The sequence below is a fragment of the Pyrus communis genome, chromosome 9 (genome assembly GCF_963583255.1).
Source record: "Pyrus communis chromosome 9, drPyrComm1.1, whole genome shotgun sequence".
NCBI lineage: Eukaryota > Viridiplantae > Streptophyta > Magnoliopsida > Rosales > Rosaceae > Pyrus > Pyrus communis.
Window position 1 is genome coordinate 24,138,431 of NC_084811.1, and position 26,381 is coordinate 24,164,811.

The 26,381-nt window shown below is 36.7% G+C and overlaps 2 protein-coding genes across 5 annotated transcripts in view; both read left to right on the top strand.

The window, feature by feature from the left end:
• Nucleotides 1-13,433, top strand: part of LOC137744729 (uncharacterized) — a 34,658-nt gene extending 21,225 nt beyond the window's left edge. The window contains exons 1-21 of one of the 3 annotated variants that reach the window (XM_068484521.1): nucleotides 1,538-1,725; nucleotides 2,024-2,092; nucleotides 2,195-2,267; nucleotides 2,554-2,676; nucleotides 2,954-3,123; nucleotides 3,681-3,830; nucleotides 4,568-4,708; nucleotides 5,211-5,271; nucleotides 5,658-5,971; nucleotides 6,834-6,965; nucleotides 7,708-7,827; nucleotides 8,081-8,167; nucleotides 8,304-8,426; nucleotides 8,636-8,756; nucleotides 8,857-8,982; nucleotides 9,638-9,772; nucleotides 10,213-10,364; nucleotides 10,555-10,695; nucleotides 11,976-12,299; nucleotides 12,465-12,607; nucleotides 13,006-13,433. In XM_068484521.1, coding sequence (XP_068340622.1) covers nucleotides 2,036-2,092; nucleotides 2,195-2,267; nucleotides 2,554-2,676; nucleotides 2,954-3,123; nucleotides 3,681-3,830; nucleotides 4,568-4,708; nucleotides 5,211-5,271; nucleotides 5,658-5,971; nucleotides 6,834-6,965; nucleotides 7,708-7,827; nucleotides 8,081-8,167; nucleotides 8,304-8,426; nucleotides 8,636-8,756; nucleotides 8,857-8,982; nucleotides 9,638-9,772; nucleotides 10,213-10,364; nucleotides 10,555-10,695; nucleotides 11,976-12,299; nucleotides 12,465-12,575 — 2,661 coding nt within the window. In that variant the 5' untranslated portion in view covers nucleotides 1,538-1,725; nucleotides 2,024-2,035 and the 3' untranslated portion in view covers nucleotides 12,576-12,607; nucleotides 13,006-13,433. Of the gene's footprint in view, nucleotides 1-1,537; nucleotides 1,726-2,023; nucleotides 2,093-2,194; nucleotides 2,268-2,553; nucleotides 2,677-2,953; nucleotides 3,124-3,680; nucleotides 3,831-4,567; nucleotides 4,709-5,210; nucleotides 5,272-5,657; nucleotides 5,972-6,833; nucleotides 6,966-7,707; nucleotides 7,828-8,080; nucleotides 8,168-8,303; nucleotides 8,427-8,635; nucleotides 8,757-8,856; nucleotides 8,983-9,637; nucleotides 9,773-10,212; nucleotides 10,365-10,554; nucleotides 10,696-11,975; nucleotides 12,300-12,464; nucleotides 12,608-13,005 lie in introns of those variants that run through there. The other 2 variants (XM_068484520.1, XM_068484522.1) reach the window with 2 other exon arrangements.
• Nucleotides 13,434-13,774: 341 nt separating this feature from the next.
• LOC137744731 (protein CHROMOSOME TRANSMISSION FIDELITY 7-like) lies at nucleotides 13,775-16,454 on the top strand. 2 transcript variants are annotated; one of them, XM_068484523.1, is made up of 6 exons: nucleotides 13,775-13,983; nucleotides 14,246-14,516; nucleotides 14,627-14,722; nucleotides 15,033-15,101; nucleotides 15,343-15,668; nucleotides 16,049-16,454. In XM_068484523.1, exons 1-6 carry the CDS (start codon nucleotides 13,808-13,810, stop codon nucleotides 16,191-16,193), a joined length of 1,083 nt encoding a protein of 360 aa, XP_068340624.1. In that variant the 5' UTR covers nucleotides 13,775-13,807; the 3' UTR covers nucleotides 16,194-16,454. The 2 variants fall into 2 exon arrangements, with proteins under 2 accessions (XP_068340624.1, XP_068340625.1); XM_068484524.1 differs by having other exon boundaries at nucleotides 14,249-14,516.
• The last annotated feature ends 9,927 nt before the right edge of the window (nucleotides 16,455-26,381 follow it).

Sequence of the window (26,381 nt, forward strand, 5' to 3'; positions counted from 1 at the left end):
GGGAGGGACAGAAGGATCAAGGGTAAAAATCGAAAGACAAAACTGCAATCGGACCCGTTTTTATAAGGTAAAAATCAAAACAACACTAGTTCAAGGGAGGGACAGACGAATAAAGAGTAAAAATCAAAAGAAAAAATTGCAATCAGAGCTGTTCATCAAAGTTAAAAACCGAAACCGAACCGGTTTCGTAAGGTAAAACCGAAATTGAGAGCATTAAAAACCGAAACCAAACCGATTTAAGGGAGGGAATTGGGACAGACAAAGGGTATAAACCAAAATGAGATCGATTATTTAGGAAAAAAAAAAACCAAAATCAGATTGGTTCTTTAACATTATGTTTGGATGAGGGAAATAAACTTGGAATTTGGATAAAAGTTTAGAAGTGTTGTTACTAAAATATCTTTAGGTGATAAAATTGACCGTTGGCATATCTGCGAATAGATTTGTTAATATTTAGAAGGGTAATATTTGCATTTTCCTCTTCATGTTATCAATTTGAACATAATGTTTTTCATTTTGTTGAAATTTTATAACCATCTTTCAACTTTTTTTAATGTTTATTCAAAAATTATTCGTACAAAAAATTATTTGAATCATAATTCATTTAATTTGCATTTTTCTCGTCAGATTATCAATTTGAAAACAATTCAACATTTTTAATTTTTATTTAAAAATTATTCGTACAAAAAATAATCTTTAAAAGAATTTTAAGAATTCAAAATATTTTCAATTATAAAATTTTTACAAAGAAAATAAGTTATTTACAATTGAAATGAGCAAATAATAAAATAGGAATAAAAGAATTTTAAGAATTTAAAATATTGTCAATTATAAAACTTTTAAGAAGAAAAAAAGTTATTTTCAATTATAATTTTTTTTTTCTTATGCAAAAAAATAATAAAATAGGAAGTGTATCTCTCCGCCCCTCCACAAAACTTCCCCCTTCCCTCTCAATATGCTTTTGCAATTACTCCACAAAAAAATAACAAAATTCCGATAATAATTTTTAAGGACTACAATAATCGATTTTCAATTTCAGATATCATTTTGATGGTATGGCTCAATTTTAGGGACTATCTTGATGGTGTGAGTCAATTTCAAAGACCAATTGTGATAAAAACATGAAAATCTTGTGGGCCCATTTATATCAACACTTAACGGAAGTTTCAATATAATTGTGACGGAATGACCACATTAATTTGCCACACCTATTTTGAGGGACTACATTGTTTGATTTTCAATTTCAAAGACCATCTTAATGGTGAAAGTCAATTTCAAAGAAAATTTATGATAAAAACTCTCATAAGAATAATCTTTGAGTAATTTTAAGAATTTAAAATGAGAAACGTTATTGGCACTCTAAAAATCTCATTCTCCATCCCACAAGTATATTTTTATTTCCAAATATAGAAAATTTAAAGTTTAGAATGAGATTTTTGGAGTGATGATAACAATTCTCTTTAAAAAATATGGATTATAAAATTTTTAGTATAAAAATAAGTTATTTACAATTGAAATAAAATAGGAAGTGTGTCTCTCCGCCGCTCCACAAAACTCCCCCTTCCCTCACTAAACGCTCTGCAATTACCTCCTCGCCGCCGTGACTGTCACTTTCTCGTTCCTTGACCTTCTCTTCCCTTCTCCTCCTCCTTCAACTTCGTTGCTTGGCACTTCGAAGACTACAGCTTACGGTTTCCATTCCGCTGTTTGGTTGCCGAGAAAAAGGTACGCAAAGGAAGGGAGAAACAATTGTTTCTCTTTAATTTTTTTAGAGTTGCTATTTTCCTTTTTACTTCCCCAAATTTTCTGAGCTGCCAAACGGAGAGCTGGTTTAGTTTACTGCTCCTGGAGTTCTTGTTCTTAATAGCTGGCTAAGGCCTGAAAACGGCGCCGCATTGCCATTTGATACTATCTGATATGATCAGCAGAGCCTTTTATTTCGTCAATTAAATTGTGTGCCATACAATAAACAAAGTAATTAGTTTGCGCAGAAACTTAATAGGATCGTTTTATTGTGTGTAAGCTGTAGGTATAAATGGCACGCTCCAAGGCTCCGGCAAAGAAGCAGCAAAAGCGCGGCATCGACTTCAAAGTAATCGATATTTTGGGTTTTGAATGCATTTTGCTTTGGGAAGTTCAACATCTGAAAACTTCGTTTGCATTTGATGTTTATTTTCTTCTTTAATTTTTGCAGAAAATAAAGCGAAAGATTGGCAGAAAGTTGCCGCCACCAAAGAACGCTACGAATACTGAAATTAAGTCCAAAGGTTTTGACTTTAATCTGTTCTTAAATTCATGAGTTGATATTGCTTTTTGTACTCTCTGTGTTGTTTTTCGTTAATTCATTGAAGGGAAAATTCTGTCATCGTTTTAAAATAAGTTCGTTTGGGGGTGACGAGAGTAATTAAGGATGAGAGTTTGTATTCTCTTGATTGTTTGAAATACTTTTTTCTTGCCATGATGATGGAGTTGCCTATGTGCTTCCATTTTGATGTCAAATATCGTAGTGAACTAGTTTCTTAATGAGTACTAAATAATGGTCGCTATGAGCAGCAATTGTTCTTCCCGAGCAGAGTGTGGCATCGGAGAAGGCAGGATTAGCAGTGAACAAGAAGGGTTTAACATTGAAAGAACTTCTTCAGCAAACATCTCATTACAACCCGAAAGTTCGTAAAGGTATTTTAATGTTATTTTAAAATATTTTCTTAATGAAAACGCTTATAGCCTTACAGTATCTTCCAAAATATGAGAATTAATCTATTTTTAACCTGAAATAGATTACCTAGATCTTTGATCATGTATTTCTGCACATTGATTTGGGTTTTAATGTGTTAAATTTGAAGAAGTTACTACCTTTTCAATAATTATGTTGTCTAGGAAGTTGTTTCCCATTATTGATATTTTGTACCGTATAGTATATATCTAATAATCTTACTGTTATTTCTCTTTGAAGATGCATTATTGGGTATGAAGGATTTACTCCTTAGGTATCCAGAAGAGTTGAGGTTGCACAAGTATGCTGTTGTTGAAAAGCTGCGTGAACGCATTGGCGATGATGATAGACTGGTTCGAGATACGCTATATCAACTTTTTAAGTCAGTAATTTTACCTGGCTGTAAGGAGGTAATTTTTTATTCTTGTCTGAATGCAGCAAGGTAAAAATCTGTTGCGAATTAAATGTATTAATGCGAAACAAGGACGATTATATTTGATTATTTGCAGTTCAAGAAAGTTTTGGGTTGTTAATTACACTATTTTCCTCTTAATTTTTTCATGATACAAGTGTCTTATATGCCAAATTTTATTCAATTGTTGCCATGCATTGCACTAAATTAAACGGCCAGACCATACTTCTGGATGTGCAAAGCCATTCCTAGCTGGGGGGAAATGGAATTTATTCCGTCTCTTTCATAGAAATTGACATAAATTATCTTTGAAGGGCTTATTCTTTTTCCTTCCTAGTTTTCACTTTTTCTTAATGTTATGCATCTTCCGTACAATAGAACAATTTGGTAGTTTCACATCTACACTGCTTTTATTGCATTTATGGATTCATCTAATTGTAACATTGTTTTGAGATTTTGTTGTCATCATCTCTCTATTATTATATCATTAAGTTCGGTGGTGTTTATAGCCAATGAATTTAATGTGACATTTTTTTTCCTTCTTTTCTTGTCCAGGATAATCAAGAGCTGTTGATTTCCTTGATGATGGCCTATATATTTAATGCGATGACACATTTAGCAATCGATGTTCGGTTGATGGCTTTCAAATTTTTGGAGCTTGCTATCCAATACCATCCACCTTCCTTCTTCTTGAATGCTGAAAAGGTATCCTAAGATTGTGCTGTAAAATGTTGTATGCAGTGTTTTCATTGGAATCATTATTAGATATGTTATTCTGATGTACAACTGTAGAATTTCTGATTTATGCTTTGGTCATTAACTATGAACTGTTATATGGTTTGTTGTTCTTCTATGCATTATTCTAATGGAAATGACTTTAGGCATATTCTGGTAGTTATGTACCTGTCATAAAGATTGGATGTTACATAATCATCTTTTGAGACTCCACACTGTCTCTTAGTTACATTATAATGGTATTTCATGGCTAGAGTTTGCAACTTTGTGGTCTAGTGTTATGGATTGAGGCCTTATTCAACAACATTCTTTTTCTCCATGATTCTGTTCTTTCTGTAATTCTTGGTCTCTTCACTTCATGTTTTATTTGCTCTCATTCTGCTCAATAACAGGAAAGTTCTTATAGATGTTGAGCTTTAGGTTACTTGTCATCTTCTTTCTTTCTTTCTTATTCCCACTAGACGTGTTATTCCTGTATGCAGATATTCTTGATCGAATCTTTATCCCTGGTGGGTGTGTGAGCTTGTTTGTTTGGTTGCCTTTATATTTTCCACTGCGTTAGTTCCTATCAATTGTTAATGGTTTAGTCTGTCTGTGTGGCTAATGAATCTAAAATTTAGATGAACTCGATTTTTTCACTGTTACCGCTCTCTTTTTGTGTTTAAAGATAACTTTTAAGGTTGTTTTAACGATTGCTTCATTGACAGATTCTTCAAAGCTTTGAGGATATTCTGCGGAGGAACCAGTTTTTTTTAGAGGACAAGGGCAAGCTCAAGACTGCTCTTGCCGGCCTGGAGCTATGCTTGTCGCTTTTGCCATGTAACAAGAGAGAAGGCTCGTGTGAAAAGGTATTTTTAAGTTTTCTTAAAATCCAGAGGGTTTGCACGTTTTCTTTCATTGTTTGTATCATGCAGCATGAGCCTGCTTGTTTTCTTGTACCTTCCAGCTGTATTCTTTCATTGCACATTATGGTTGAAACTTTGCTGTTAAATTTTGTTATTGTTGTTATTATAATCATCATTTTCCTCTACTTAGTTTAGTCGAGGGGTGCAAAGCATGTGTCAGTCAGAAAGCCATGAAAAGTAGCCTCGACTACACATGTGAAAGTTTTGAAAATAAATTTGTTTTTATTCATACTCGGAGATCTGACTTCTGAAGCTGGACGAACAATTTTTGAATGGGAGAGTATTTTTTTTCTAGGGTTATAGTGGTGATCAGAGGCCAAATGAAGGGAAAAAGAACTATCTGGGCATATAATTGCATCAGGAAGAAACTGTTCTGAGTTACTGCTTTTAGTCTCTTGCCTTATTTATGAAATGGTTTTGTAATACCTTTCTGTTTACTTAATAGAATGGTGCTGGACAAGGGATACTGCATGCTTTTGAGCCTGATGTACCTGCAAAATCTGCTGGTATGTGATACATTGGTGCATGTGTTTATACATCATTGTCGATTATGTTCTACTGATGGCACCATGTGTCTAGTTATGGCTCATATCACGACATAGATCAATATGAGTTTGATAGTTGAAGTCCCTGAACATTGGAATGATAATACTTATTTTGGTTATGTAATTTTATTAGTATGTACTTCTTAGTTTCAAATGCCTTGCAGTTGGCAGCATTCTCACAGCAGGAGAAATCAAAATTCACTCTGATGATATCAGCTTGTTACTTAGATTGTGTTAATAAGTTGCTGTTTAGTGGGACAAGCATTCCGCAATTCAAGAACTTCCAATTATTTAATACCTTTTTTCGTTTTCATATTGACCTATCGTCATCTTGCTTTCTTTTATAGGATGGTCAATCATCATACCGAAACTAAAAGACCTTGTCCCAGTTCTAGTAAATTGTTTCCAAGATTTTATTCCGGAAGTTCAGACTGGCTCTCTTCTTAATACACAATCATTTGATTGTATGCTGTCCGTGCTTAACAGCATAAACCTTGCAGTCAAATTCTTCTTTTATATGACTGATGAGGGTAAACTAGAATCACAACCTTCTCAAGGGGGGCATGGTGTGACTATGTGTGATACTATCTCCGTGACACTAGTGAAGAAGTTTTTACAAGTTTTGTTTCCCCTGAACATGAGAAATCAACTTTCAGAAAAGGTATAAGTTATAACCTTAATATAACTTTTAAACTCATCATTGTTTCTGCAAAATGACTTCTTTAGGAGTCTCTTGATTGGTGTCACTTTATTTTGCATCCGTTCTATGGTCTTTCTGTTTTAATACTCCAGTAAGAATGGAAGTCTATAGTATTGCTTGAATATTTTATTTTTGTGTCAAAATTTCCATCATTTGCAATTTCTCTCATTTTCGATGTATTTGTCAATATTTTCATTGATATATTCCATTTTTTCGGACCCTTGTTATTTCATTGATAATGATATATTATACTTTGAATAAAATTGGTATAAAGTTATACCGTCATAATACGAATGCAATGAATAATGTGTCTTTGACCTTCACATTTTATTTTTTGTTCATCTTAGATATTTCTTGCATTTCTCTCAATTTATGTTTTGTTTTGTTCACCTAAGATATTTCTTGTATGTCTTGCAATTTCGATTCAGTATTTGGGAGTTTTCATTTCTATCTAATGGTATCTGAACATGTTGACATTTTCATAGAAGGTCATGTTTCCATAAGTCTGTCTTGTTCTATGGATTATATCAGGCCAACCCCTTGGCAGCTCTTACATTCTTGAAACCCGAGTGTATAGTAAGAATTCTATACTAGAGTTTTTTCTTGGGGGGAAATTTCGAACTTTAGGATCTGGGCAGGTGCTATATGGGCACCAAATATCTTAGAAAGGGATGTCTACTATGTGAGGCACATTCTTAGCTGTAGATGTGTGTGTGTGTGTGTCTGTAGTAACTCTTTTCACATTTTATGAGGGTCTTTTGTTGCCAGTATTACAAGTTCTCTTTTTGACTTGAATCGGTTCTTTTCTATATCTGTTTGACAGGATGATGTTAAATATTTTGTCTTGAACACTGTGATGACAGAAATATTTTTGCACTTAAGCAAATGGATCTGCCCTCCTCCTGTTTTATTTGAGAAAGTTTTAGAATTTCTGGAAGATTCTCTGCTTGGAAAGGTTGGTTCGTCTACCATAATGTTTTAGTATGAAGTTGCATTCGTGCTGTTCAAATTTCTGCACCATGTGCTTTGTATTTCTTAAAAGTACTGATTTAGGTGTGATAAGCAGTTATAAGTATAATAGCATTGTAATTTGATTGTTTCTATTCAATGAATTGAAATATAAAATAATCTCATATATTGAAAAAAAAAAAAAAAAAAATGATTTGCATTCTGCTAATGTGTATTAATAGCGTTGACGATGGCCTTCGAGGCTCATGGCACATCTTCCCCTTAAGCACAAAGGTGGGGGTTAATTTGGGGTGCAAATACTGGTTTGGAGCTTGATGTAATTTACCTTGAAAAAATATATATTAAAATAATGTCTTCCATATAATAATTTAAACGATGGATTGTTGTTCCACAGCATCACGTTTTGAAGGTAAAAAGAAGTTTATGATCTACATTTTGCCATGATAGTTTGGGGCTCAAATACTGGTGGGTGCTTGAGGAGCTTTCCTAGAAATTAAGACATATATTATGTTCAATTGAATAATGTAACTGATAGGTTGTTACTTGCAGCATCAAATTTTGAAGAAAATATTTATGCTCAGAACTTGCCAGGGTGGTTATTTATAAAAGAAAATTTCATTCAATTTTGGTTACTGTATTTAATAGTTTTGTACTGTATGTTTTTGGTTACATTTCTAATACTTTCTGTAAAGCTTCTTTTAAAATGTTGGAAACTTGCTACTTTACAGGTATGCAATGACACGCTTTCTGGTAAGGCAGTCTGGGAGAAGCATTTAATTTCACTTCTTCCTTTTGTTCCAAAACTTGTTTCTCAAGTGGCAGATGACTGGAAGTCTCGCCTTCTTCAGGTATGAGCTGTACTTAAAACTATTTTACATTCCAAGAGTTTATCATCGGCAGAGTTATGTCAGCTGAATTCCTTTTTCTTTATAAGATTGTCTTGACTCTTTTCTTTAAGTACTTCAATGGTTGTGTAACTCTAGATTTGGTTCTAAAACAATTAGAGGTTCCCAATTTACACAAACCATTGTAGTGGGGTATTAAATGATTTATGTCTTTTAACTTCTGAAAATGGTGTTACCTATATATCATTAAATGCAGGCTTTTAGTGAGGCATTCAAGGACTGCAATCCTGTATCCCCTTTAAAATTGGCTTGTCTTTCCGTACTGGAGGAGCTGCTAGTTCCTGTAAGCTTGATTCTATACCTCCTGCTTGCAATATCTCCAAGTTTTTTCTTTCCTTTTAGTATACCCGTGGTAGGAAGAAATCAGACTCATCTCTTTCTCTCTCAAATTGAATTTTGATCTTTTCTACACATCGTAGAGACAAGATATGCTGTACCTGGATCCGAGTATTCCCGAGATATTAGACTTTCAGATTACCTGGATAAGAGAGCTTCCCGTGTTGCTTATCCTGCTGGGTGATAAAAACCCATACTATTCCCAGGTAACATTTTTTTAACCTCGTAAGACAGACAATAGTATTGACACAGAAGAATCTAGACAGTAGGTTTTGCATCTTGTATCTCTGTGTGAGGACCTTATTCAATATTATTGTCATTATTTATCGTCTTTGTTTTTCTGCATAGTCAGTCTTTATCATCACCTATGCTTTTTCATCCCATTAGTTCTGGTTTATATTGCATGTTTCTTCAGGTTGTGCTGCACCTTCTACTTCGCCTGGGACAACGTGCTTTAGTGAACTCGTCCTTTGCATGGGAATATGACAACATGCAATTGTCACTGCAAGAATTTTTTGGCATAAGTAAAGATGATGGTAAGAGCCCATTCAATAGACACTAGTATTCTTTTTTGTGGATTAATCATCCATCGGCAGACAACTTGGTTTCTTATGATTCCGCGTCTTGTTCTTGCAGGAAATGTATTATATGGTCCCTTTGTAAGGCTTCCCAGAGATTCTCAAGAACTATCTCTTTCCTGCCTCTGTTATTTCTCTAATTTGGGTCCACCTTTGCTGAAGTCAATAGCTTACTGTTGCCTATGTAAGTTATTCATGTCTGCCTCGGTTAGATTCTGTATGGATTTGACAGCTTAGGTTTGGCATGCTGTACGAAGTTCCCTATAGATATTATTTTGACTTTTTTAATGTCTCATGCTTGCCATTAATATGCAAGCTATTCTTGTTTCTGTTATAACAATTATAAGGGAACCTTGGGATTCCAAAAGTATTCTAGGTTAAAGTGACATGGGTACCAGATATGTTCCTTTTTGCACAGTAGTTTTGTTGGTAGAGTTATCTTTTACTACAAGAATCAGGAAAAAAAATCCTATCTGCATCAGTTTCTTCATTAGAAAGAGTATGTCATTTTAAAATCTGATGTAGAAACCATTTTGTTGCATCATTTTGTGGCTGAATGATAGTAATTTTCCTTCAACTGGAACATAGATGCTTGCCATTCATGTCTTAATGCAACTGTCATTTGTTAAGTGATTAAATCCAAATATATAGGGGGTTAGACGTGCCATTAAACATCAAAGGGTGATTCTGATTGATGTTATATGGTAACAATATGAAGTAATGATGAATGTTCTCTCTTCTGCTTTCCAGTGATGTGTGAACATTGTTGAAGTATGATGAGTTATTTGCAAATTGGGATTGTTTAGGTGACATTTCTATCTATTTCCTGTTCATTGCAGGTCCTGATCTGGAACAATATGTATTATTTCGAATCATAGAGGTCCTGAATTCAGCTTATAAATCTGGGCATATTCAGATTGTTGATCACATTAGTTTCTTGATCACTTTGCTCTCCCGTTTCAGAGTTTTCCCAGGTACGTCTGACAGAATTTCTTCTCCTCTTCATGGTTTGTATTAGTATGTGTAATTTCTATTTGTACCGGTTGACATCTTATGATGAATTTAAAATTTCTAATTTTCTACTAATATGATGACTTTCAAATGATCTATCGTTTTTCATGCTTTATCGTAATAAGGTAACTAAATTGCAAGTGTAAGACTTTGTCAACTAATGTTTTAAAGGCTGCTTCAGAATAAAAATTATCTTGCTCTACTTAAAAGTATATTATCTTGCTCCGAGATTTTGGGATAGAAAGTTCCTGCTCTGGACTATTTATAGCTATTTATTCTTTTTGCTGCCAAAAGATCTGATGCCTTCATATTAGTATTACTAGAGAACCAATTTATTACTTAAATGCATAATTTTTGTTGCAATTTGTTGGGTTCCAAACCTAAAATGGCTTCATCATGGCAGAAAATATTGTTCCTGATAGAGAGAATGATGTGAATATCTCAAATCGAGGGACTTTTAAGTCACTCAGCCGAATTGTCTGCTCATGCCTGTCACAGATGGGTGATAATACTCTTGTTTTACAGATGCTAGAGAAAATTGTACTCGATCAGATGGTGAGTTGACTAGATAACTTCATCTTATTGTGTTTTTCTAGTTTTCTTTACATCAATATCTTCTTAACTTCTTATTATTTTATAATTTCATCTTCTTAACTTTGTCAACTTACTGTGTGTTCCTGTCTTTTCTTTCTGAATGTTACGGTTTACCTCTTTTTCCTGATTCTGATTTTTGTACATATTTCAGTCTCAAAATCCCCCTCTAGACAACGTTTGTGCTATGCTTAGGACGCTTATTACACTGGACTCTAAAACAACGATAATTTCCCAAGGAGCTTTTATAAGCCTAGGCAAAATCCTTCCACGGTATCTGATTGACGTTGTACAGGTAACTTTCATTTCTTGTTTGGAGAGCATCTGCCTTAACCCCCCAAACACCATTTTTTACTTTCTTGTGTCTTCTAACTTAGTTTGGAATATGTTCCACTGAGAGGATTCCAGTGTTTTTCGTTTCTGAAATTCAATATTTATTGAATCTGTTATTCTCTGCTGCTCATATGTAAATTTGTCTTTCCCATGAAAATAAGTTTTTTTCACGGGATGCTCAGATTTGATATCGGTTATTGATGTAGGGCAAGATAGGGGTCAATTAAAGTGGAGAAAATCAAATAAACGAGAGTGCTACAAAATAAGAAAGAATAATGCTCATGCATTCAAGAATAATATCTGGAAGTAGGAAAAAGTAACGAGTTAGTGTTGCATATTTGTTAGTGGCTTGATTACATTTCATAGAAAAGAGGCTTGAGTTTTAAGATTTTTCGTTAAGTTTTAGTTTTGGATAACTTTATTCCTTGTCTCACAAGGATTTGGTTTTTTTTTTTTTCTTTTCACTAGTTAATCAGGATTTCTTTATGTTTCCTTTATTAATTAGATTTTTAGTATTAATGAAGATGCAAGGCAGCATTAGTATCATGCAAATAGTTGTCCAGGGTGGGATAATTGGGTTAGGATTAGGCTGGCCTCAGTACGCTGTCTGCAAATGTAACCAAAATGAGGATAATAAATTAGGGTTAGGTTGGCCTTGGTACGTTTAATATCTTTCTAACAAAGAGAGAGAGTAATTCATGCACACATAATAATTGACTTATTATCCTTGGCAAAGAGAAAAGACATCCACAAAGACATTTTGCTTTACAGGCTCATCTTAAATTGTTGTGTTTTCCAATAGGAACCTCTATGAAGTATAAATGTATCTTTGTGTGGTAAGTTGCTAGTTACCGTGTCATACTTCCATAGTTGCACGTTGTAACACAAGAATCAATGGATTGGAATCTTTAAATATCATGTCCTCTAATAAAAAGCCAACAAAATATAATTTTGTTTGCAATCTCATGCTACTGCTGGTCTGGAGGATGGGGTTTTGGAAGGGATGTCTATATATGTCTTTTTAATAATTATCAATATAGGGAACATTTCACAGATATCTTGCACTAATACTTTCTATACGTTTGTAGACATGTAGTATTGTTTTACATTTTGTGCCCCCTCTTCGTGAACTTTTAAATTGTTGCATAACGCTCTAGTGCATACTATTCTATTTCAAACAATGAAGGTCCTTAGGCCTTGTTTCAGTTTTACCGTTTCTCAAGTTTCTGCCTTCTGATGCAGTGCATTGTTGAAGATGACAAGAAGACCACCGTTTCCATTTCTTCAACTTCATGTCGTTATTATCTCATCCCTTGCTTTGTCTTGTTTGATAAAAGTCACGAACTTCTGAATCTTGTATTGAATACGTTGGGGTCATGGATAACCGAAAGTAGTTTGCCGCATGTAACTGGTGATCATACCCACTACGCAACTGACATTTCAAGTATGGTAGATGCAGTCGTTTTCCTGCTGCAATTGATGCATATGGATGACAAAATCTGTCAAATCATATCTTCGTTCAAGGCGGAGATTGACTATATCATGGAAGGCATCAGGTTATTACAGGTATTTTCATTCGTCCCAGGTGTAATTCTTTCGTTGGTTTGATTTGGTTTTTTTCCACGCATTCAACTCTTACATGTGCGCTTTGTGTTGAGATCTTTTATTTTTTCTTTTTTCCGGAAAAAAAAAAACGGCGATCTTTAATTTTGTTCCACTTTATTTATGCAGTCATCAGAGGAAATCCGCATGACGATTGAAGAAAAGCACAAGGTGCAATGTGCACTTGGTAGACTACAGACTGTAATAATAACACTGCATAGTGAGATGCAGTCCGTCTAGAAGAACATTGTTAACCTGAGTTAACTTGCGTTGTGAGTCTTCTTCTTCATAACCATCTTTAGGATTCATTTATGTGTAGGGCCCTAATAATCCGCTTCGCTTTTAAACCACTCACCCCCCCCTCCCCCCCTCTTCTTCCTCCTCCTCCTCCTCCTCTCTCTCTCACTCTCTCTCTCAAATAAATAAATAAAGAGATGAAAGTGTGTAGGACTATTCAGAAGTTGATATCTCATGTGTACAAAATCCAGTGGGAGGAGGGAGATGAAGGTATATGGCTCTGGAATGTGCTTTAGCCCTTGTAGCTTTAAAATCACACTTGGATGACATTTGGGATAACGATTAGTGAATGACCAATTTTAGATAACCAGTTTAACTACTTGTTTTCCGGACAGCTATAAGCATCCGCTGCATCTGACTCCGTTTGTTGCAGGAATACGCAACTATGGTGGAAGTACAAGGAGTTAAAAGAGAACAGACGGTGCAGATCCAGTAGCTGGAGTACGGCTTCCAGATTGATGTTGGTCGTCAATCCTTGACTTGGTTCAGCTTAGGTACTCGAAGGCCGGTACTGAGTGCACTTCTCCCATGGCCGTTGTGTCTACCTCATGGTTTTCAACGAGTGTAACTAATCAAAAGCAAAAGAACTAAAGAGTCTCAAACAACTTTCTTACGCCTTACGGGTTTAATTGCTTGTTATTATGTCAGATTTTATGATTTGTGTTTCAAGGTGGAACCAAGGGAAGCTTGCAAACTTTAGCTAGGATTACAAAGATGCTGAGACCCTAAACTGGCTTGTTAAATGTTTAACACTTTAAAACTCTTTAGTTTTCATTACCTCCGAAATTTGTGTTTGTATGCAATGTAACTCATTATTTATCTAATTAATTAAGTGATTGACAACAATATTTACATGTATTTAATAGAATCGTCATCTGACAGTCATATGTAATATATGTGAATATACGTAAATTGGGAGATCATATCTGACTGTTGAGATGATGATCATATTAGATACATATAAAAAAAGTAACAAAACAAAAAGTGATCAAATTCAATGAAACATAGCTAGGGTTAGTTCAAAAGGAACAGAAGGCCCAAAGAAATAAATTAGGCGGGAAAATTGACTCAATCCCACAATTTCCCCAATTTCTTGGCGCCAAAATCAAAGTAAATGATGAGGTAAGCGCAATGAAATCAGATCCAATTCAAATCAAATCCGACGAATTCATGCAATGCAATCAAAGATCAGTGCCTTCTTCAAACCCTCCTCTTCTTCTTCCTCTTGCCCCAACCCAGCAGCCGCACCTCCTCTTCTTTCCAACGAAAACGACGACGAATTGAGCGTCTGGGAGAATACGCAGCACCACTACTGTAACACCTACAAGCGAAGAGCTCCAAACCCGCAAAGGTATTTGTTTTTTGTTCTGGGCTTTCTGCTGTTTGGATGCCGAGAAAAAACGTTTCAATTTTTATTTTTATATTAAAAGTTGTTTCTGGGTAGCTTCTGTTAAGACAATTAGGAACTGGGGTCAGCCTGGATTTAAAATTCTGGGCTTTTCCTTGCAGAAAATCTGAGATTTAGTTTATTTATGAATATATTGATTTACTGACTGTTAAAATATATTTATTTGCTTTTGTTTCCCTTCGAATCTTTTCTTTGTGTACTAAAGTAGTGGAAGGGACAAAAATCCAGTGAACCAATTGCCGGAGAAACCCTTTTCTGATGGTAATTCCGGGAAGCCGGAATCGACCACATTGGGAAGAATAGTGACCAAGAACAAGAAGAGAAGCTATGCTCAGTTCTATCTGGACTTTGGACAGTCTGATTTCAATCTGCACACGTGCTCCACGTGCGGGGTCAAGTATACCGCCGGAGAAGAAGACGATGAGAAGGCTCACAGGGCATTTCACAAGGACTATACCAATGGAATTCCATTCAAGGTGCAAATTCGTTATAGGTTTTGTGTCTCCTTTGTTACGTTCATGGATAAAACAATGAGATTGTTAGAAATGGGTGCTTGTTTACTCAAATTGCTGACCAAATTTTGCAGGGATGGTGCAATGAGAGGGTTGTTCATTTGCCTTCTGTGGAAGGAGGTCGGATTGTTTTGGTGTTGGATTCTGATCCTCCGGCGCAGAGAAACAAGGTTTGAACACAAAATCTGTTTTCATGAATTTGATACTTTATCAGAGGATTGAATTGGATTGGATAGGATAATTCATAGAATTCAAGGTATGATAAAGGTAGAGGTGAATGATTAGAGTGAAGGAAACTTACCGCATCTGGCTTCTACCTCAAGTTAAACACAGTTTTCATTACTTGCTTCAACCATACCTTGAAGATAATGGGTTATATAATCAAATCCAACCCTAGACACCAAACGAGCCCTATTTATGCGGTATTGTTTCAAGTTAACTCGAAGATGCGCTTAATGGGACTACTATGTTGTATGACAGGTTGGGGAAGTTGTGAAGAGAATGGAGAGTGAGCTTGGTAATGGATGGATTTTGCACAATTTGTGTAAGGTGAGTGACAATTAACTTGGTCATTTAGAAAATACCACCAGAACTTTATTTGCATCAAATGTCTTTTATTGAATTACCATTAGCTTCCGGATTTGTGCATTCTTTGGAGACTTTCATAGGCCTTTATGAATACTTCGGCGCCATGTAACTCCAATCTTTTGACAGTTTCAGGAGTACAATAATGCATTTTATCAGTTTTTTTATGTGGATGGTTTCCAGTATCTGATTATTGTTTTTGTAGGTATATCTGTTCATTTTGTCCCAAAGGGTTGCTGGCTGTCTAGTTGTGGAACCAATAAAAGAAGCATACAAAGTTCCTTCATTTGCAGCTGATGGTACTACTACACATAAAGCAAAATCATCTACTCTCCAATTTGGGGATATCAGGTTTCAGAGGGAAGTCATGAGGAAAGCCCCTTCTGTTCCCGAAGCGTTGAATGAGAATCTCAACGGTGCTATCTTCTGCGAAAGGGAAGCAGTGGCTGCTGTTTGCGGCATTAGAGCCATTTGGGTCACTCCATCTAACAGAAGAAAACACATAGCCACCCAGTTATTAGATGCCCTGAGGTATGTTCATGTTCAAGTGCTTGCTATCCTCTCTATGGATTTTCATTTCGAGTGGATTTTATTATATTTTCATCACGTTGCAATCAAATTGTACGATATTGTAACTCTGCGATTTGGATCATGAACTGCTAACCAAATTACATCAGCTAAATATAAGTAGATTTTAGTATAATAAATGGTCCAAGAATCAGAAAGAAACGCAGGTTTTTTTCTTATTCATACCGATCATACATCCTTCGGAACTAGGAAATGCTTTTGAACCTATGATCATCTGGAAATCACTTTCTGTTCTATTATCCCAGAAGACTGAATCGCTTGCTTCTTTTCGATGTCTGCTCCGATGAGCATTTGGCTGTTTACTTATTATTTCCCCATCACAGGAAAAGTTTCTGCATGGGATTTGTCCTCGAACGCTCTCAACTGGCATTCTCTCAACCAACATCAGCTGGAAAGGCATTGGCATCCAATTATATTGGTGGTGGTGGATATTTTCTGGTTTACAAAACCAACCATATTGTCCCATAAAACTCAGATATTTGTGTCCATCTGTGCCTTGAGTTTAATTCCTTTAGAAACAATTTTGACATGTTTGCTAAATTCTAAAAGCTAGAAATTCAGTTCTTCAATCTGATTTTTTAAAGTGATTCTCATGCACTTGTCTCCAGTTAGGCTCTCCTTTTGATCTCCGTCTCGTCTCCATGTATGTAGTTTACAGTATTGTCTATTTACTAGACGATATTGTAAATCACGTACTCTTGGTTACGAGGAAGGGATTCGAACTCCAGTGTAAAGTGAGTTTGTGTCTTAATTATAAAAATCATGTATATCAGTAATTCAGTAAAATATATATATATATATATATATATATTTGAAATTTGGTGTAGTATATGAGATCTTATTCTCCCTCATTGAACAGTTCAAAACACAAAGAATAGATGTTTAATAATGTTAAATAACATGTTTTAGTAATTAAATAAAACCCTGCAGAGTAATTAATTATATTTGAGGAATTTGTTTAATAATGTATGTTTTAGAGACCCCATGCCTGGAGGCCTCAAACCTTCAGCCTTTTATATTATCAAATACAGCCAGAAATATATAGAAACCCAAAAATCAACTAATTGGACCTTTTCAATTATCTATTAGGGGGAGCAGCCTCCATGGATGACGTCTACAGAAAGACATGTTAAAACTTCAAACAACTTCGTTGCCAAAATGTGCGTGTTTGTTTCTCTGCACTTTAAGTTCAAAACTCTTTATTGTATATTTTCATTGATACAATGTTATGGATAGGAAGGTAATGTTATGGATAGGAAGGTAGAATATAGTTATAGGTTGAACGCTTTAAACCTTCGTAACTACGGAAGGGGAACCTTTTCGGATCCCTTCCACCTGAGCCAACTGAGCACAAAATTCGGACCTTGAAATTTGATCCAACAGCTAAAGTTATTATAACTTTAATGTGATCCCCCTGTTTTTAGCCCTTTGATTAAATTTCAAGGATCCGGATTTTTTGCTCAGTTGGCTCAGGTGGAAGGGATCCGGAGATGATCCCTTTCCCATAACTACAGCGCCCTCCTGAACCTTTCTGTATATTACAATAATTTAAAATAAAATATTATCTAGAAAAAAAGTACCTGAATGACTTTTTTGCACTAGGAGGGCAAATAAGAGCCAGGAGGATCCTTGCTGGATCCTCTTTGTCTGGATTCTGGATCATCTCCAATCATATCCGTTCATCGTATATTGTGCGGTCATTAACCATCATAAATTTTTTATTTAAAATTGAATAAAAACGGTACCTGACAAAAATTGATTGCACGATGTACGATGAACTAATGTGATTGCCGGATCTCCGGAATCTCACAAAGAGGATTCGGCGAGGATCCTCTCTCAAATAAGAGTACCCTTCTCTCAAACTCTAGTCTATGAATCAAGAAAATTATGGTCATTTAACTTTTGTTGTTTTACTATCTTCTACATGGTTAAATTAAGATCAGACAATAGAATAACCTTAATTTTTTTAAGACCATGAGGCCTACGAGAATGGGACTAAAAGCAAATAACTTATAATTAACTAAAAATACTTCTAAATCGTAGTCCTAACCGCAGCAGCACCCAAATGTGTTTACTGTCAAACACACTCCCAAGGGTGCAACGGAATTTGTGGCGATTTTATTTCCAATGCATTTATAATTGTTGTAATTTTTTAAAACTGAGAAAACATGTTTGGCTATTTGGTCGAGAGAAGAAGGCTACTCCGATCAGACTGACCAATGCCCAGTAGGATGATGACGTGTATCATGGTTGGCAGCTAAGAAGACAGAGGTTGACGTGACGTGTTGAACTGAGAGAAGAACGCAAAACATTTTATTTTATTTTCTTTACTTTCTTCTCTTTAATCTATTTTTATTTGCTTATTGTCTGTTGGCAAATTTGGGAATCAAGAAAAGAAATCATCTTATTTTTCAAAAATTTATCATGCACCTTTTTCAATTTTTGATTGTCAGGTCGAATAAATTGAAGATTAACGTAAAAAAATTAATAAAGGTGTGTAAGAGGTAAAAATGGATATGTGAATAGCACTATCCTAAAGTAATTATAGTAGATACGAAGTTCTGGAATGATTTCAAGCTCATTTCTCCGCCAGACATTTGTCAAACCTCTCATACCTTTCTAGAGATTATTAGTTGGTTTCCTCCTCCCCCGGGAGTTTGTTAAATTAAACTTTGATGGATCTGTTTTAAATGAAAGTTTCATTATTCATTCTCAAGTAGGTTCTCCTTTAATTGTTGGAGCTAAACCCCTTGGTTCTACAAACGTGTTTTTAATCGAAGCTTCAGCACTCTGTCTAGGATTTTCTCAAGCAATTAGGGTTGGTCACAAGAAAATTGTAAGAAGGGGACTCGAATGTTTTGATTGGTTATGTGAATGGTTCTTGCTCAATTCCTTGGAAATTTTGTTTGCTGCTTGGGTACATCCATAAACTTTTTCATGATTTTGAGGGTATTAGTTTTGTTCATGTTTGTCAGGAGGCCAACTTCGTGAATGATAAATTAACCGCTTTATGACACTTTATTTCGTCAAATTGTATTGGCTTGATTTTATCCCCAGTAGTGTAAGGCTTTCCTTACACTTTGAAAATTGTTGTATTAGTTGCCCAAGGGATTTTTGCGTTTAATTTAATTTCCTACTTTAAAAAACAAACGATTTTATTTAATAAAACTGAAAAAAATCAAGTTTTTGACCTACATCATCCAGAATTTAGACTCCCTTTATTTTTATATTTCTGTTTTCGATTCTAATTTAGAACAGTAATGTTTTTTTTTAAGAAAAAAAAATAAAATCCCCATTTTTCCTAATAACCAGAACATAACAAATATATTGTCTCAACAAAAAAATAATAAATACAACGTAAAAAAACAATGAATTTCCGAGAATGGCCAAACAAACCGGAACGCCGCCGTTTTCGGTTGCTTGGGCCCCAAGCATCCAAATATCACATAAAAGGAATGTGTGATCTGGAAGATACGATCGAGCTACCCGTAACCTGGCTCCTCACGAAAACATCAAAAACATAATTCCCTAAATACCCCTACCGCCTTGCCATATTTACAACGTCAGTCCTAAACCCCCACACCTCTCTATATAAACCCCCTTTCCTCTGTTCATTTCTCCCCCTCCCCCACAAATCCCCTTATTTACGATCGGATTTCAAAACTCCGACGAATTTATCACCGGAAATATGACGTCACCTCACCGGAGACGGGATATAGTAAAGATGATGGAGGCCGAAAGAGGCGTCTCGTTCCCGGTCGTCTTCTCCGACGGTGAGACCGAGACCGATATCGGCGACCTCGTCGTCTACCCGGAGCTTGATTTCTCGCGGTTCCTGTCGGTTCTGAGTCAAAAGATCGGAATCCTGCCGGGGCAGTTCACCGTCTTCCTCTCCTCGCCGGAGACCCGCCAGCGAATCCCCATCACCGGCAAGGTCAACTTCAGCGCGATTTCTCGCGAGAAGAATTGCTTCTTCCTCGTGGAGCTCAAGCGGTCGAGGCGCGAGCGGCGGCGGAAGAATCACAACTACCAGGTCCCCCGCCACCACCCGGACTTCCGAGAAGATGAGTACCGCAACACGGCGTCGCTTGGAGCTCAAAATCCGATCAACAAGAATCTCCATCTCGAGAATGTTATGCTATTAAAGCGCGGCATGGAGATCGAAAACGTCGCCGGATTGGCCATGCCTTTTGCGGGTCGGGTCGAGTACGAGAATCGGGTCAGAGAGCTGCAGATTGAGAAAGAGAGGTACTTGATGAACATGGGCCTGGGAAGGGCCGATGGGCTCGGACTCGGGCTGGGCAGCCGGAGTGGAGCGACAGTATGCGAGGAGTGTTCGAGGGCGAACGAGATGGGGAGAGAAGTCGGGTTCCACTGGTGCGCTTACGACCCTGTGACTGTCGGGTTCAGGTCGCCGGCGGGTCCGATTTCCCGACCCGTTAAAGGGTCCGACTAGAAAGGTCACTTCATTCTGGGTTTTTTTATTGGTTGGTGATAGCGAGATTGATAGTATGCGGTTTGGTATACGATAAGGAAGGTATACCTGACTATGACATAATTTAAGGTGTGAATATTTTGTGGATATGGTCGTATGGGTTACGAAAGTGTTTGAGAACGATGTCGTTTTAGGAAATTGGAGGTGATATTTTGGGGGTGAATGTGCAATTTAGGGTTTTGAAAGGTGTAGTTGAAACTGATATGTAGCTGCCTGTATGGGAAAGATATTTCCTATTTGGTGTTTGGGAAGAGGAATTGGGTTTTTGGGTTTTTTTATAATTCCATGGATTGGATTAGTTTCCCATCCCAATTAGGATTAAGTTATTAGTACTAAAGGAGGGGCTCCTCAGTTTCTAGGGCTTGTATAATTATTGGTTTTTATCATTTGCTTCGTTGTTTTAGATGTGCTTTATTAAAAAACGGATTCTGTGATTCGAGAATAATTGATTATAAAATAAAACGCATTGATTAACTGTATTTTAAAAGCGTTATGAGTATGAAAAATACTCTAAAAGCATTTAGTTAAAAAAAGCATTCAATAAATTTTAATATAAAAATAAAATAAATTCAAAAGTCTAATTAAAAAAATTGTCCCAAAAATAAATAGAAGAAAATTTTGGATCTTCGAGTTAAAATATTGTTACTTGGAGCTTGTTATGAGTTTTTGAAAATTATGATGTAAAGTGTGAGTGGTAAAGTTTCCATTTTGGTAAGTTGGTTTTTTCTTTTAGAAGCTAAAACCATCTATCAACACAATTAATGAATATTGTTCATGTATTGTACGAATTTCAAATTCTTTTATAATTGAATATTGTAATTTGAACTAAAAAAACTATCAATTAACGCAATTAAAACTAATTATGAGCAGTTGCAGGGAGAGTTATGCTCCAAATATGTGTGTCATCAACAAAGTGTTATTATCAAATCTCAATTTATTTATTTTATTCTCTCTCATTCATTAAATTTACCTCGACAAATATACATAAACATTCCAGTCTTAAAATTCAACATTTCGGACATTCATAATTGAATTGAACGCTCGACTCTTGCATTTGACAACGAACGCAGTACAGGTCCTAAGACACTAAGGCGATCGTGAGGACTTTGATACCCAAAATTCATCTTAATACCCAAAAGTTCACCAAAACTCGTTGCAAATTCTTCGTAACATGAACTTCCATCGCATAACCTTGAATTCTCAATTAACATGAGAAAAGTAAAAATTCATTCTCGGCTTTCAAACAAAGACATGTTACTTCAAAATTTCATTATAATTGAATGATGTCAAAACTTGAAACTGATATAGAATTGGTCACCTTGAGCAAAGGGACCATCAAAATAACGGATAAGAATTTGGTACATCAAACTGTACTGAATTATACATTTAATTTGAGAAGTATAACTAAGCAGATGTGAATCGCACACAAAAAATTAGGCATGATTAATACATAACTGCACCAAACAACCAAGTCCGCATAATTAATCATACGCAATCTTTTATATGAGCTGCCAAACAAGTTCTTAAAGCCAAGACCTGCATAGGTGCACCTTGGCGAGCGGCCATGGACCCCGGACCCATCTAGCTTGTTATCCCTCGAACCTAGCCTTCTGACGAGGGAGTACCCGCTCCTTAACAATGGGCCCAAACGAGTGAGTTATGAGCCCGACCAATTAACCCAATAGAGGTGCATGTTTGCTTATTTGTATACACCCACTCCGTAGCCCATCATTTGTGTGCAAAAAGGACGAGTCTCATCAAAGTGGTGGCCGATTAAATCCGTTATGTTGATTTAGAGAGATTTTTTAGTGTGACGGGAACTGAGACGGTACACCACATGTCATTATACAAATGGTGGGATATGTGTGTTAAAACGTTAATAACTTAAAAAAATACAATTTCCCACCACTTGTATAAAAACACGTGTATCATTCGTGTTCCAGTCACAAGGTAAAAATTTTCGTTGATTTGGTGCCTGCAAAACGTATCAGACTTTCCCGCGTTACCTCTCCCACACCACCCACGTACATCTTTCATCACCCTGATCCTCATTTAATCGCCAAGTGTCCATAAGACAGATGTTGGATTTCTGCAATTGCAAATCCATCAGCAACTTCTACTTTTACCTAATCATAAATGGACAAGTGTCCAATCTGTGTATACAATTTTAACTATTTGGACAACTGTCCATTTGTATTTGAATAGAAGCAGGAGTTGCGGTAGCCAAGTAGTGTTACATAGAATAGAAGGAGGTTTTGAGTTAAGGAGTAGTGGAAGCGCGAACGAGCCAACCTGATATGGCTCGAATCCTCAAAATGTGATGCTGACGTTCAGAGAGTGGTCACAGGGGCCTAAAACCTAAAATAGAGGAGAATAACTTAAATACAAGTTATTGCAACCGTAGCATTTCGGTCCAATAATGTATTAACACGTAAAAAAATACTACAGAATATGACTGATTGGGATGTGATGGTAGTGGTGAATAGTGATGGTAAATCCGTCCCATGCCATTGATTCTCAAAGTGATAGAACTAGGACTTGTTTGGTACCACTTTAATTTCCTATATAAGGTTTTAAATTAATTTTGTAAGGAAATTTTGGAAACTCACGTGTTTTCATGATATTGTAAATAAATTATGGGCTGGGTTGTTTTCAAAATTTTATTAGTTCCATTGAAGCCTTGCTAGTTGGAATTGAAAATTGCTCAGTGCCTCATCAATTAGTTTCCAAAAACTCGTTTTTCTTGGGAACCAAACAGGCCGTAACACACAGACCCATTTTCTTTCTTATTTAGAGAGAGAGAGAGAGAGAGAGAGAGTTGTAACGTCATTTTAAAATTAACTTTTGTCCATATCACAGTGCCGCTTTTAGACCTTTAAAATCCCTCTTCTTTATTTTTCTATGTTTTTTTCTCTCTGCCTTTGTTGGGTTTTTTCTTCAGTGTTTGCATATTCGCAAGGAGAAATTTTCATTTTTTGTTTGTTGGGTGTGTGAAATTTGCTGGGTTTATGCTAAAAATGGCTGGGTGTCCACCAAATCCCGACGACGGTGAACTATGGCTTCCATCTGATATTTTTTTTCAACGAAGCAGCTTCTTCAACCTCCATACTTAGCCGTCACCATTTCTCTAATACCACGGACGACCTCGCTCGGCAGTTGGCTTCTCTCTCTCTCCTCAAACAATACCAAAGTCCAAGCCTTTCAAATCTTCAGGTCTCTCTCTCCTGACTCACACACACAGCTTGATTTCCATTGCACCCTTTGCTTTGCATGAATGTCTAACATGGGGTGTTTTGAATTTTAATAGAGTTTGCACCGGGTCAGACCGGCGGTCCGGTCCACCCGACGACAACCATGGTTTTGTACAAAAAGGTCCTATTTTTCATGGGTACGGGACTCAACACCTCAATTACCACTCTTAGTTCATGAACCCGGCTCAACTTCTGGTAAATACAGGACCAGAAAACTGAATCGGATTTTTTTGCCCTTAGTCTGTATTCAAATGTTTTGCTTACTTTAATAAATGAAAGTATTGTTATTTAGTACTACAATTTAGAGTGATCTATAAGTTTGAACATCGAAATTGTGAGTTTGCAACTAAATTTATTTCCACATTAATGTAAATATACTTGTAATATTTGGGCAGGTTGGTAGCTTTTTGGAAACCAGAAATGGGATTCCGAGGAGACAACAAAACCGTGTTTTGCCATTCTAGGGTAGAGGGAATGGATCAATGGGTGGTTTTGGGAGGGTTTGTGGAAGCACAGCCGTGTGTCATCCCAGGGTTTTGCATTCCACAACCACAACCACCACCACCGCCACAACCAGTAATCCGGAGGTCGTAAGGAAGCAGGGTTAGTTATTAATTCCTTCTGAGTCTTTTTATGTCCTAGGCAAAGTATTGTGACAACCCGTTCCAAAGTTTACGTTTTTATTTTATTTAAAAAGCGTGAATTTACGAAATTGCCCTAGAGGCAAGGACTTTGACTTCTGTTGACCATCGTCTAGAGAGACGTATGACTTATTCTTTTAACATATTCTCGTAATACTCGTGGATATGAACGCATAGACGAAAGCCGTTTGCGAGTCCGGATTATAACAGTATAGTTACGGACGTTCGAAATTGGTTATTCAAGGTTTAGCGTTTATTTAAATTAAATTCCCCTCTTGTGGGGAAAAGCCCAATCAGAATTGGAAGAAAGAAAAGAAAAAAAAAAAAAAAGGGGAAGTGGGTTTTCATCCACCCGCACCCACCGCGGGTGCCCATTTTCCAAGGCCGATTCTGGCCAACTCCGGTGGAGTTTTTCGATGCCACCACCACCATCTTGAAGCTCTCATTCCCCTCTACAAAACCCACCTTGATTAACCATGGGATGTGGAGGTTTGAGACCACGAAAGTTGACGAAAATCAATGGTGCTCCGGCCACCCTTCTCGATTTTTCGGCAAATCGGCAAAGCAATGGCCGATGCCACCACTTGGGCTTTGTAGCCCATCATCCCAGGAGCAAAACCCAACCAACCTTGACCCCGTTGGACCACCGTAGACGACGAATCGATGTCGGGAAGTTTTAGGCACCCGCCGGCTTCGTGGGAAAAATTGACCATCTTCCGTCCACTTTTGGACTTCGTGGCAGGTATGAAAGTTGCTCCACTCACTGAGATCTTCATTTCTGTGAAGTTTGAGAATTTTTGGAAATAGTTGAATTTTCCAGCGAGTCGGGGCGGCGCGTGCGGCGGCGCGTGGCCAGTGGGCCGCCAATGCTATTTTTAGGCTATGTCAAATGTCTTGAATTCAGTTTTTTCATTTGAATGATGTAGGTTGATAGTTGGAACCTAAATTCGTTACGATACGTTACTTGATAAAATGTGAATCGATGATCCGACCGTTGGATCGTCACCAAAATTGGATACATTATATTACATAATATTTAAATATTATAGGAATTTACGGATCGGGAATCCGACTTACGGATCGGGAATCCGACTTACGGATCTTCCTGAATTGGATTTGTAAGTCAGTAAAATAAATGTTCACGGCCACTTGTTTTAGGCAATTGGCGGAGATTTGACCGTTGGATCGTAATGAAATTTTAATATGTTATTCTAGAAACATATTGTGGATCGTTGGGAGTTGCGGATTGGAAATCTGATATGCGGATCTTCCGGGTCAAGTTATACAGGGTTGTAAACCCTACCGTCGATCAAAGATCGACGGTTGACTTGTGGTCAATGGGTATCAAACTATTTTAGAATGTCGTTGAGGTTGTGTTTTATGTGAATTACATATTCTACGGATAAGAGTTCTGAGATGTGATTTGATAATTGGTCACAGGGACCAATCATTCAGGACGCCTCGATGCGTGCGCTAGAGAATCATAGCGTGGACTCCAGGTGAGTGCATCTTTTCCTTTTTATCGTACATATTATTGAGAGTTCTATCGACACTTTTAAATTGATTAGGCATATTACTTTCATACATATTTATTGTGAATGCTTGAAGTACTATATGAACTACGAATGGCTTGATTCCTGTCTAGGGTACGTAGGCAGTCTAACGAGACGTTAGATGCAGCCATAAAATATTTGAGACAAAAGCCTTGCTTGGGAAATTGAGTAATGCAAAGGAAATTTGTAAAGGCAAGTTTTAGTTTTGTGAATTAGTTAGTTAAATTATAGTTAATTAGGTTGTCATGGATAATTATCCCTGAAAATAAGTAGTTTGGGAGTAGGGCGTTACTGATTGTACACTTCACACCATATTGTTTATAATTGAAAATGCTACGACATGGTTGAGTAGTAGATTGCACCATGATATATCCATATGTATATTACTTGCATATAATTATTGGGAATGCTTTCAAGTGTAAAGGTGAACTCAGGACACCCAGGTAAGTTCAGGTGAGTTTATGGTAATAGTTGAATCGATTGCGTTATAGCATGACTACAATTATGAGTTAGGCAACTTCGATACTGTCGTACTGGTTGCCATGAGTTGCACATGTTATATTGAGATGCATTGAGAGCTCATAAACCTGCACCCCGGTGTTAGTGCTCCCGCCCGTGGCCAGGGCACAGTCCTTCACGTGATGTTCACCTCCCGCACCTTACGCTCACCTTGGATTCAAGGTAGGTGCACAGTCCTGTCGTACAGACCATTTTAG